Source organism: Jaculus jaculus, chromosome 1 (genome assembly GCF_020740685.1).
Source record: "Jaculus jaculus isolate mJacJac1 chromosome 1, mJacJac1.mat.Y.cur, whole genome shotgun sequence".
NCBI classification, from domain to species: domain Eukaryota; kingdom Metazoa; phylum Chordata; class Mammalia; order Rodentia; family Dipodidae; genus Jaculus; species Jaculus jaculus.
The window spans coordinates 250526644-250540380 of NC_059102.1; the positions used below are offsets into that span (position 1 = coordinate 250526644).

The 13737-nt window shown below is 37.4% G+C and overlaps 1 protein-coding gene across 4 annotated transcripts in view; it reads left to right on the forward strand.

The window, feature by feature from the left end:
- Positions 1–13281, forward strand: part of Cdh11 (cadherin 11) — a 168632-nt gene extending 155351 nt beyond the window's left edge. For all 4 annotated transcript variants that reach the window (XM_004663484.3, XM_045142398.1, XM_045142399.1 and 1 more), the window contains 2 exons: positions 9020–9271; positions 11962–13281. In XM_004663484.3, the coding sequence (XP_004663541.2) occupies positions 9020–9271; positions 11962–12458 (749 nt within the window). In that variant the 3' untranslated portion in view covers positions 12459–13281. The remainder of the gene's footprint in view (positions 1–9019; positions 9272–11961) is intronic.
- The last annotated feature ends 456 nt before the right edge of the window (positions 13282–13737 follow it).

Genomic DNA, 13737 nt, shown 5'->3' on the forward strand with positions numbered 1-13737 from the left:
CTGGAAGCCCTGGTGTGCCTATGCTGTCTCTCTCCCTCTTTCTCTCTCTGTAGCTCTCAAATACATAAAAATAAACATTTTTTTTTAAAAATAACATAAATATAGGGGTGGAGGGATGGCTTAGTACTTAAGGCATTTGCCTGCAAAGCCAAAGGACCCAGGTTCCAATCCCCAGGACCCATGTTAGCCAGATGTACAAGTGGGCACACATGTCTGGAGTTCATCTGCAGTGGCTCGAGGCCTTGGCACTCCCATTCTCTCTTCTCTCTCTCTCTTTCCCTCTCTCTCTCTCTCTCTCTCTCTCTCTCTCATCCCCTGCCTCTCAAATAAATAAATAAATAAAAATAAAATAAAAACATGAATATGTACATCCATGTATACCATCCTCAGTTACTTTGCAGCGGTTTCATGCCCTAATGTACCCATATTTATTCTGTGTGTGTGTGTGTGTCTGTCTGTCTGTCTCTCAAATATATATATTTTTAAATATGGACTTTTTGAGGGCATCATCTCAACTTTTAAGAAAAGTACATTGATGGATTGCATGAACTATATAACAAGTTAATGGAAAAACATTTTAGAATATGTAATATTTTGTGTAATAAAAATATGTAAAACCAGGAATTTCAGGGATTAGTTATCATGGAAAATGATAATATTATAAAATAAGCTTCAATCAATGAAAGACACCATTTTTGGTTGTAAGAATTTCTAACGAATTCACTATCACATAACTCAACATTTTCATCTATTTATTTGTCTGTTTTTCCACAAAGTGCTATCTGACACTTAGGATTTGGAGCCAAGAAGACATATCTTTAAGTTTCTTTATTTGCAATTGCAATGTTATCTAAGATAGATCGTGTTACACTTCAAATGAGCCCTGACACTTTCAGAGTTAAGTTTTCATTGCTTAAGCAACAAAACCAAACAAACAAAAACTTTCTGCATGGAAAGCAGGGTTTTCTGAGTAATATAGCTAAGATTGATTCTCCATAGATAATCCCTTCCTTTCTTTCCATTTTGATTAAAACTAAGGACTTGTTTTTATGAGCAGCACCAACTATTATACAATTAGATAGCCAAATAAATTTTTGTGGAAAGTATTTTCCCTTTAATTGGTCAAATATGGAAGATGATCTTTTGGCAGATCAAAATGGCAGATGTCTTTTAATGCCTTGCCATTTTCACTTGTGTAAATAATTATGTTCTTTTCCTGCCTAAAATTCATGCTGTACTTTGTTCCATGCAGAGAAATTTACTGGTGCTTATTGCTTTCTCAACCCAATAACAGCAAAGGTAGTAGGTGCTCTTTGTGGGCTAGACATACTATTGTTTCAAAATTCCTTCTTGCTCCTGGTTTTAATTTGCTTGCAGTATCTATATGCTTACATATGTCTATGTCCCAGTGAAATCCTCATCACTATCCTTATGATAATCACAGAGAAATGCATATATATAGCATGTTATTTTCTCTATTTATACCTTTTTCCAATTAGAAAGTTCAAGTTATAAGGGGTTTAACCACAAGGGATGTAATAAGCTGCAACAATTCAAGCCCTATCAATGGTACCAAACAATTCACACTTACATGTTCTTATATACATGCTGAATTTCACAAATACAAATAGGCAGTTATTACTGCATGTATTTTTTGTTGCATTTTTTATTTTGCAATCCACAGCATAATTCCCCAGTTGCATGTTATTTCTTGTTTTACCTAGAAGATAATAGTTGTTGGTGAAACAATCTTTTAGACTAGTATTTTAAGGTTCATCTTTTTTAGAATTCAGTTCATGGTAACATTTCCTTCACTCAAAAACATTAGGGAAGCAACATTTCTCTCCTTTTTCGTTAAGGGACCTGCATGTATGTGTCTGTGTGTTTCTGAGCAGGCTATGGGAACAAAAGAATTAAATGAGTGTGCTTGATTCTTTGTGAGTTTCCCTACCACAAGAATCCTAGATGTCTAAGAGCTATTCTTTTTTTTTTTTTTTCTAGAATCTGAGATTCTTTCATTCTATGAGTAAATGGAGTTCACCTAATTTAACCATGTGGGAACACTTGGTTAAAAAGAGCTATCTTAATTGGCATGCAATGATATCAGCATTCTGGGATTAGCTGTGTGCAAATAAAATTCAGTGAAGCCTAGAGAGCTTAAATCCTAATTCAATTTCTATTTCCTGTGTTACTGTGTGAAAATTGCTTCTTACTTTGTTTCTCAGCCCTCTTTCCTTATAAAAAAGATAAATTCTATATTCTAATATATTTTTTTTTAAAAAAAAAAAGGTCTAGAGAGATACTCAGAGGTTGAAGGTGCTTGTCTGATGGCCTAGGTTAGATTTCCCCAATATACACGTAAAGCCAGGTGCACAAAGTGGCACTTGCACCTGTAGTTTTTTTACCCTGAACTACCCAGTACCTGTCTCTCATTCTCATTCTCTTACTCTCTTTTCACCCCCTCTGCTTGAAAAAAAAGACTGCTAGAAAGAAACCCTGTATTCTGCACATAATTTGAAATCTTCTTTTATAACATGTGAATGCAACGTGGCACAGAGTTTGCCCATATTAAAAGCTCAAATAATATTGTGTATGTGATTCTAATGCAATACAAGTAAGAAAAATAAAATCAAGATATGATACTTATCAAAGTCAATATGTACAACTGAGCATAGTGATACAAGCATATAAGCTCAGCACCTGAAAGTGTGCATAAGGAGGATTGCCATGAGTTCAAAGCCATCCTGGTCTGCACAGTGAGTTCTAGATTTCAGAGGGGTACCTTGTCTCAAAAATAATTATTATAAGAGCTGGAGAGATGGCTTATTGGTTATGGTGCTTGCCTGTGAAGCCTAAGGACCCAGGTTTGATTCCTCAGTACCCATATAAGACAGATATACAAGGAGGCTAGGGTTTTTTGCACACCTTCTCAACCCCCCATCTCTGTATCTACTTTTTTATCTCTCTTCTTTCAGATAAATCAACAAATAAAATATTTAAGTTAATGATACTTATAAAAGTAAAGAAAAAGAAAGAACTAAACAAAAGGAACAGTATCTGCCTAAAATTCGCAGGTTGGATTTCAAACTATACAGGGTGGGAAGATAGAACGGAGACTAGAAAGTTGATGCAAGCTAATGCATCAGGAAAAGGTCACTGTGAAAGAAAAGCTAGATTGATGTGAGATACATTCATCCTGCCCACACACAAAATGTGGCAGATACACAAGGATGGCAGAAGACAAGGCCCCTGTGCTCATAGAGGTGGCTGTTTTGTGGAGAGGATGGACATTCACAGAGTTCCTGAGGGGTTTGAAGGGTAAAATGGCTACTTGTAGGTGAATAATTCCTAGTGTATTTGGAAAGTCAAGTAGCATTTTAGCAATGACTTTATAATTCTGTATCATAAAACAAGAAATTATTGACAATTAAAAATTTCTCGAAGACTTTTTTCAAATACATCACATATATCAAACATATCTTTATATATATATACACACATATATTTATATATTTGAGAGACAGACAGAGGCAGAGAGAAAAAGAGGGAGAGAGAGAGACAAAGAGAGAATGGGTGTGTCAGGAACTCCTAATGTGCCACCTTCAGTATCTGGCTTATGTGGATCCTAGGGAATTAAACCTGTATCCATTGGCTATGCAGGCAAGCACCTTAAAAGCTAAGCCATGTCTCTAGCCTTGAAACACATCCTAATATGCATTTTCTATTACATTAACAGAGCTATTGCAACATTCCTGGAAATTGGAGTGAGCATAAAGGGATATAATAAAATAAAGATTTGTTGATGACTGGATAACTAACTGTGTTCAAGGGTGGAGGGGATTTTGCTGAGGTCTCTGAAGTTGTGAGACAGTGGAAGACTAGCTGTATTTAAGCGAGAATTTAAGGGAATATCTTCCAAGGAGCAAGTCTTGTCTGATACTATCCACATCTTACACACTCTCAAGACAGAAGACCCCGACTAGTGCACCTAATGAATTCTGTAAGCTGACTTAGGTGGCTCTGATTAGGAATGTGAAGAAGCACACTTTCAGGCCAGATGGACAGAGGACAATGGTTTGCAGGAAAGTACAGCCCAAGGAGAGATATTCAACTGCTGGAGTAACTGATTCCCACAGTTTTGATGACTCCTCTCCTATCATTGTAATGATAGCAGAATGTTCTAGTCCTTTGCTATAGGGCTTCCATTTTTATTGTACTTCAACATACAGGAACTAGGTTTATTTTCCCTGTAAAAACATTTTTATGCTAATGCAAAGTTAGCACCAAGTGCAGTGCAATTATCAAGGACTGATTCTCCATCACAATTTACCCTTTTAGTATCGGATTTTATCTATGTCTTTGTTGGGCTCCATCATGGCAAGCCTTATATTTGCATCACCAACCTGGTGCCATGGAGACCATCATTGTTAGAAACCTTTGTATTTTGTTACCATAGTGAAAAAAAAAAAAATATATGGCTAACAGCAACATGTGATTAGGCGTCCAAATTTTAGGCACAGAATAATTGAAACCTGAATTCATTTTTCCACTAATAGAAACACTACCATCTGTGCATCTACACTAGTAATTAAGGGCTCCATTTGCAAGTTTTGCCTATGTGGGGGAAAAAAATAGAACCAGTCTGTGTTCAGAGATGAAAACCTAGTGTATCCAGACAAAATCCCAAAGTGCTTGAGAGACATTTTTAATCATGGCAAATACGTAGTTTAGGAAGAAAGAGTGTGAACTATGTTCTTACTTCTGGATTATTCATGATTCTATGTAGGCAATTGCATCTGGAAACTTGATAACATTGTCCAAAAATTCACTTTCCTCTCCTTGCCAATGATATTCTCTTCCTCATTAGCATCTTGCTCAGATGGGAGAGTTTCCAGACAATAATTAATATTTGCAAGGAATCTCCCACAGGCTGGCTCCTAGACAAGAGTGTGTAAGATGTGATTCCCTTTGTGAATGGAAGCAAATTTAACCCTAATATATGTCTCATGTATGAAATTAGGCAGTTTAATATGCAGAAGATCCAAGATGCAAACCACTTGCATTTGACCCTCAAGAAAGTAGTGGTTTTCTCTTTAAAGGCTTTTAGTTAGAAGAGCTGAGATGTCTCTTGATGCAAATCATAATAAAATATTCACCTTGTTCCTTGTTATTCTGTGTACCGTGGAGTAAATTTAATGCTTTCCTGTAAATATGGCTACATTGAGTCTTTTATTTTCTTTTACTCACAAGCCCTAGTCATGTGAATATACAACCTAAAGAACTCTCAAAGACAGATTAGGGAGTGGCCAGCTACTTAGGATAATTTACATGAAAGGGAACTGTCACACTTAGGATGTAAACTCTTTCCAGACAAAGGATTGTGCTATTGTCAATTTGCTTGTTTACCCACTTGTGTGTTTACATTTCTTTTTCCCTTAATTCTGAACATGACTGTCTTGATCAATGTTCCAGATGAATCACACGGATGATGTTGATAGGCTATGATGCCAGTGCAAAGAACTGCCTCTCCTGGAAAAAGCTCACACTCTCACTGTTCATAAGGCAAAGACCGAGATTAAAAAAAGAAAAAAAATAAATCTAAATACTGTATTGATTCAAGCAGCAAGGCCACCTAGGTATTAGGCCAAATAGATAGACAAATCTCCTATCAATCACTTTGAGCTTCCATCAAAGGCCCTGGAACTATTCATTACTGCCAGTTGTCTTGTTTTTGGCTTTCTTTTCTTTTGTTTTCTTCTTTCCCCTCCTTCCTTTCTCCTCTCTTTCTTGCTTTAGTGAGCACGTGTGGTGGCCATAGGACAACCTGAGGCTCCTTCAACCTTTTTTTTTTTTTTTGTTACACAAGAGTCTCATTGGCCTGGAGTTTGTCAAACAGGCTGACCATTGGGCTCCAGGGATCCATCTATTTCTACGTCTCCAGTGGTATGCGTACAAGCATGTGTCACAATACTTTCTGTTCTACATGGATACTAGGGGATAAAACTCAGGTTTTTACACTTGCAGTAGAACCAAATGAGCCCTCTCTTCAGCCCAGGGGGTTACATTTTTCTGATAGATGAATTCTGTGGAGGCAAATCTCAAAAGACAATCACTGGAACTTGGCTTGTTAATAAGTACCAGTTAAGACCTCTATTTTGCCAGTTTTAAAGATAAGCAAGAAAGACTAAAGACAGAGAAAAAATGAAAAGGATTCATTGTTCAAGCCTGTAGATAGTAATTTTGGAAAAGACCAATAGTCCATTACTTTTTCATCTCTTGATCTTAAAGTCTATATAAAAACTTGTTTGGGGCTGGAGATTTGTCTTTGAGGTTAAGACACTTGTCTGGGAAGCCTAAGGACCTAGTACCCATGTAAACCAGGTCCAAGTTGGCACATGGGTCCAAAGTTTATTTGCAGTGGATAGAAGCCCTGGCATGCCCCACTTTCTATCTGCCTCTCTCTCTCTCTTTCTCTGTGCTTCTTTCTCTATTAAATAAATAAATAAATAAATAAAATCTATAAAAAATCATGTTTTATCAGAAGATACTTTTAAGATTTTTTCTTAAGATTCTACTGCTCTATCATTGAAACTACAAATGGTCCTGTCAGCCAAGTACTTTGATAAGTTTTTCTGGAATAATTTCCATGTGTCTGAGAAGGTGTGGTCTTGGGAAAAATGAAGCATATTCAGTTCACATACTGCTGGCAGGTTCTGATGTATTTTTGTATGAGTACATAAATTATCACTGCCTTAATGTGAAATCCTTCCTACTATAATCTGGAAATGTAATCTTAAATAGATGGCTCATTTATGAATTAAATCATGGCTTCCATAGCTTCATAAACAAATACTGCGCTTCCATTACCTTCAACCGTGATACCATAGGTACCAGAGTAGGATTTACTAAATAAACTAACTGAATGCTCCACTGTGGAGTTCATTCTTATTATCGTAATGTTTGACTAAGGAACCTAATTTATTTTAATAAATTTTAATATTTATTTTATTCATAATGGCCTTAATGCCATTTAATGCCATTAATATGGAGTAAATGTTATAACTTTCAAGATGTGAAAGTCTTATCTAAATGCAAAAATTGGGAAAGGATTGATACTATATTATTAAATAATTTATTATAGGTACATGACTTTAATTTCTAAGTGAGGGATAGTGGCAGCATCAAAATTACAAGATATAGTGGTCTACTGACTAAATTTTATTTGACTAGTGTACTTTTCTCTCTACTTTCTGACACACACACACTGTGTATGTATGTATGTATGTATGTATGTATGTATGTATGTATGTATGTGTGTAGGGTTGAGAATCTGTCATTGTAAAGATTGCCAAGTCACTGAATACATAGGGCTAACCATCTGAGTTATTTAGAATATTTGGTCAATCTTACATATATTATCAAGAATCTCAAGAAAAATAAATTGCATTTTCTTTTACCTAAAGTATATCAATTTCATTTTGAATGTGTAGTATATTTTTTTTCTTACTACTGCAACACATTTATGGCATTATCAACCTACTTTAAGCCTACCAGCTGTTGGGCATTGATGTTGGCTATAGCATTCATTTAGCTATAAATTATTCGTTCTTATCCCACAAATATGCAGGGCTTACCAGAGGATAAGTGTGTGTGTGTGTGTGTGTGTGTGTGTGTGTGTGTGTGTGTCTATGTTTGTGTATAATTTGATATAGCATGTTAAAATTTTCCATTGTTTCAGTTTATCAGCGTTGTCCTTCTAGAAAAATGCATCCTGAAAAATATTTTTATGTTGTAGAGAAAGTATGAGGAAGAAGCATTTGGGGAGCAGAGGTTGTAAAACATGGACAAATATATGAAAGCCAACATCTGGTATTCTGGTTCTACTTTTCCCAGAACATAGTTATACCATTTGTTCAACAAATATTTATTGAATGTCTACTGTGTGTCAGGCACTAGGGGGCCTGAGATGAATCAGATAAAATCCCCTGATCTTTAAGTTTCCCAATCTCATTGAGGTTAAAATAGATATGTTAAGAAAATCATGAAAAATAAGTGTGATAGCCATTTCTGTAGGACGAGGAAGATGTAGTGTGATGTGTCACAAAGGATGTGGATCATGAAGAGGTCTGGGAGGACTCCTTGAAGAGATGAGTTTGGAATTTAATTTTGAGCTCTGAGAAGTCAACCTGACATGACAAAAGAAATAGCTACTTGGAGCAAGGGATGAAAAGCTAGGTCAGGTGGAAAGACAATGTGTGCTTTGGAAAAATAAGTGAGTTCTCCACTTCAGGCTGAACTGGCTCATGTGGAAGAAGGCAGGAAAAAAGCTGGAACACAAGGTCAAGTCTAGGTGAAGAAAGCAACTGATGGCTCACTGTGTTGATTTGGGCTGTGTTATGTGGGCAACTGGGAAAACAAAACTGTTTTAAGCATGAAGGGTTGAAAAGTTCAATGGGGTGTTTAAGGATGCTTGTTTGAATTTCAAAGAAACATGAATATGCTGTAAGGTCAATCAAGTATTTCCTTTAAAAAGAAGATATTTTCATTTGAAACATGACTGGAGCAATATTTGGGCAAGGTTTGAGAGGGGATGTAGACTGTCTTACTAAAAATATTAACACTGGTTTGTGCCAAAGTAAGAAAACCATTAACATTGCTGTGTTTGCACTCATTTAAATCTTTCTTATATGCTAGACTGAGAAAATCTATAGCTGAAATATATTATTATGAATGGTCCTGATGAATGTGGGCAGCACCTAGAATATGGTATGGTTAAGTTGCCAAGGGAGTCATTTAATATAGAACAAACAAGAAAGAGCTAAATTTTTTAGCTTTTTTCCAAAATGCATAGATATTGTTCTGTGATCCTATTGTGGCAATGACCTCAGCTTCTGTAGATACCCAGATTAAAAAAAAAAAACAAAAACAAAAAACAGGTGGCAAAGATTCAGGTTGCTGAACCCAGCACTGATTCAAATGACCTTGGTATGACAGCACTCCTTGTTTGTCCTGTCCACAGATAACACTGCAGGAGTATATGCGCGTCGTGGAGGGTTCAGCCGGCAGAAGCAGGATCTTTACCTCCTACCCATTGTGATCAGTGATGGTGGTATCCCACCTATGAGTAGCACGAACACCCTCACTATCAAGGTCTGTGGGTGCGACGTGAATGGGGCTCTGCTCTCGTGTAATGCTGAGGCCTACATCCTGAACGCTGGTTTGAGCACAGGGGCACTCATAGCCATCCTGGCCTGCATCGTCATTCTCCTTGGTAAGGAATGCCCTGGCACCTGGGACAGCCAATGCACATCCTTGGAAGAGGCTTTTCAGTACAGGCAGGGTATAAGAACCATACTGGATATTGTGCACGAAGCTTATCAAACGAGATACGAGGAGGGGGACGTGGATTCCAGCTCTCACAAGTTCTGTGGAACAGTGGTTGGAGGGAACAACTTAATGAGCAATGCTAGAAGAATCAGGGAAGTTTATGATGAACATTTTACATGATATCACAGCCCTAGAGAGCAGAAGCCATCTGGGGACGAGCAGGAAACTACCAAAGACTTTGCAGATGACTTTTGGCAGGAATCTGGTATATAGAAGAGGTTTAACTCACAACAAGAAGGTGAAGGATTAGGGGCAGAAGGAGTAGCAATAGTAACAGTGAGGTAATGGACCCACAAAGGAACAGGAAGTGTATCAACTAGTTGAAGCTGGAACTTGACCTTTCTCTTAGCTAGTATCTGACATATCCATCTGAGTGACTCAGCTTTAGGGACCCAATGAGCTTCTGCGGCATTTGTCAGCATGTGGTCAGTCCCCCACTTCTGCACATATCCTGATATCTCAGAATCAGTTAATGACTAAACCAAGCATTCCTGACACCAAATTTATACTTTTTCCAAGATATTTAGTTCTCCATTGATCCAATTAACAGGACTTACTCCATAAGAAAGCTGTAGTGAGTTAAGGTTCAACAGTTATTCAGTGAAGTATAAAGAAAAGAATTATATGGATTGTGCAGATAGCTAAGTGGGTAAAGGGGTTGCTGTGCAAGAAGTGCAGACATAAATTTATATCCATAGAACTCACATACAGCTACACATAGCACATCTATCATCCCTGAACTCCCACAGTGAGATTAGAGATAGAAGACAAATGACAAGAGCTGTGTTTCTTACTTGGTTCCTAATCTTATCAGGTGGATGACAGAAAATAACCACATCGGGTAGTGTGAACACAGTAGGAAGTGCCAGACATTGCCTGAGAAGGTCACCTGTTCCCAGAGGATCTGTATAAATGTTGGATGCAGAGAGAGCATTCTAGTTTGTGAAAGAGGCTGAACCAAGTTGGTAATTCAAAGACAGGGAACAGGATAAGGGGATCCCTACAGAATTAATGCTAGAGAAGACAGATGTATAAACAAAAATGCAATGGTCAATATCATGATGTTGGTATGAAGTAAGGCCATGAGAGTTCATGGAGGAAGTGTCAGGATGAGACACTAAGAAATACTTTTGTACTGAATGATTAAAAGAGAAGAGCCAAGCAAAGAAAGTAGAAAAGAATTGTTTAGGACTGTGTGAAGGGGCTGCAAAGGACCAGCCACAAAGCTCTGGGACTCCACAAAGTGCAAGACAAGGGTAGTTTCTTCTCCGCATCGCAGAGTGATAAGGATGTAGAACTCTGGATCCTCTTGCCAAGTGAGGCCACACACATTGTTCACAGCATTTCTGTCGTGTGAGATGGTCTTCAAATAAAGCATGGTAGAAGCCTCCTGGTGGGGTAGAAAGAAGGACACAAGGAATGGAAAAAAAAAAAAAAAGCAGTGTCTCTTTTGCCTTATAAGTGACTCTGCTCACTCCTCCAAACTGCCCAAGTAGAGTGAATATCTTCTGTAGAACACACACACACACACACACACACACGATTGCTTCATTTCAGAGGACACTCTTGTTTATGTTTAAACAGATAGTATATTTTGCTTTCTTCTGTGGGTTTGTATTCTTTTTCTGCCCTCAACCTTATGATAAAGTCTGGGTAGGGTCTAGTTTTCACTTCCTAAGGGAAGGTAGGTTCTGAGTTCTCTGAATGTCCTCACTCTTAAATCTGAGAAAGGCAGCTGCTTTCCCTTGGAAGAAGAAACAGATATTGTTTTCTTTTAAAAAACTGCAGACCAACACATTTGGAGACTTTGGGATTATTAGAATATTATTAGAATAAGGTTCCCAAATACATTGGTATTAATTAAGAAAATGTTCAAAATAGCTCAAACCTACCAAGTTTTTGGATTTGAGGCTCCCATGATAAAGTCTTTAGAGTAATGAACATAACAATTTAAGCATTTTTTGTGGATTCTGAACAAGATTTCAAACTCCCAGGTATGAAGCATTTTCAACATTGACTGGAAGTAGAGTTCCTCTGGGACGAGATTCCAGGGAGTCTGGGCTTATGCTTAACTATGTTCTCCTTCCTTCCTTCCTTCTTTCCTTCCTTCCTCCCTTCTTTTCTTTCTCTCTCTTTCCTTCCTTCCTTCTTCCTTCCTTCTTTCCTTCCTTCCTTCTTTCCCTCTTCCCTTCCTTCCTTTCTTTCTCTCACTCTTTCCATCCTTCCTTCCTTTCTTTTTCTCTTTTCTTCCTTCCCCCTCTCTCCCTCCCTCCTTGCTTTCTGTTTCTCTCTCTTTTCTTTCTTTCTGGCAAGCCTAACAGACTTGCCCCCTTTTTATAGGAGTAAGAAAGGGAAAGAAAGAGAGCCAGATAGGGCAGGGGAGAGAATTGGTATGCCAAGGTCTCTAAAAACATGCACCATCTTGTGTGTACGTGTGACTTTGTTTGCTTGCGATGTGTGTATGGTTTATGTGGGACCTGGAGAGCAGAACATGTGTCCTCAGCCTTGTCAGCCAAGTACCTTAACCACTAAGCCATATCTTTAGCCCTTAACTTTCTTTTTCTTTCTCTGTAGTCATCGTGGTATTGTTTGTGACATTGAGGAGGCAAAAGAAAGAGCCACTGATTGTGTTTGAAGAAGAAGATGTCCGTGAGAACATTATCACCTATGATGATGAAGGGGGTGGGGAGGAAGACACAGAAGCCTTTGACATTGCAACCCTGCAAAATCCCGATGGAATCAATGGATTTATCCCTCGCAAAGACATCAAACCTGAATATCAGTATATGCCTAGACCTGGGCTGCGGCCAGCACCCAACAGTGTGGATGTGGATGACTTCATCAACACAAGGATACAGGAGGCGGATAATGACCCCACTGCCCCTCCCTATGACTCCATCCAAATCTATGGATATGAAGGCAGGGGTTCAGTGGCGGGGTCCCTGAGTTCCCTAGAGTCCGCCACCACAGATTCAGACTTGGACTATGACTATCTACAGAACTGGGGACCTCGTTTTAAGAAATTAGCAGACTTGTACGGTTCCAAAGACACTTTTGATGATGATTCTTAACAATAACGATACAAATTTGGCCTTAAGAACTGTGTCTGGCATTCTCAAGAATCTAGAAGATGTGTAAACAGGTATTTTTTTAAATCAAGGAAAGGCTCATTTAAAACAAGCAAAGTTTTACAGAGAGGATACATTTAATAAAACTTCAAGGACAACAAAGTGGTAAATACTGTGAAGTACCTTTTCCCACAAAAAGGCAAATTCTGAAGTTGTTTATCAACTTCTCTAAAGAAAAACCACTTGGCATACAAAATATTTAAGTGGAGAAGTCTACAGTGAACTCAAAGTGAAGGGAAATCCTTTATGTGTTATGAACATCTAAGTCTTTCTTCTTTTGTTTTTTAATTTGTCAAAGAAGCTTCCATAAAATTAGAGAGGACAACAGTTCTGAGCTGTAATTTCGCCTTAAACTATGGACACTCTATATGTAGTGCATTTTTAAACTTGAAATATATACTATTCAGCCAGCTTCAACCCATATGATGTATGTACAATACAATGTACAGTTACGTCTCTTGAGCATCAATCTTGTTACTGCTGATCCTTGTAAATCTTTTTGCTTCTACTTTCATCTTACACTAATACGTGCCAGATATAACTGTCTTGTTTCAGTGAGAAGCACCCTATTTCTATGTCATTTTTAATGTATCTATTTGTACAATTTTAAAGTTCTTATTTTAGTATACATACAAATATCAGTATTCTGACATGTAAGAAAATGTTACAGCATCACACTTATATTTTATGAACATTGTACTGTTGCTTTAATATGAGCTTCAATATAAGAAGCAACCTTTGAAATAAAAAATAAGATTCTTTTTTAGTTCTGGGTTTGATTCTTAACATTGAAAATCATTAAGGATTTATAATGATCCATTTATATTTTAAGTTTAATTGTGATCTTTTAATAACCCTATTTATGATATGTTACAGTATGTCTGTTGCTTTTAATGTTTATTTATAGTCAAATATGCCTTTTTTAGATCAGATTCTGTAAGATCATGTAAAACTTTTTCTATATGTCCTAGTGTAAGCCTCCTGGCTTCTCTCCACATGTCTTCTAAGGAAGGGCACTAGAAAACAAGGTCAGTTATGATTCTGCAACATGTGTTACATAATATGAATTTACATTGTATAGCAGTAATCTCATAGTTATGGAGATAAATCCATGAGGGAATGAAATTGATCAGGACCCTTAATGTTCTAGATAGAGATTACATGCCTGATCCTTAGCATTGTGGAGTTGGAGGACTGAAGAATCAAATTTAAGTTTGCCCAA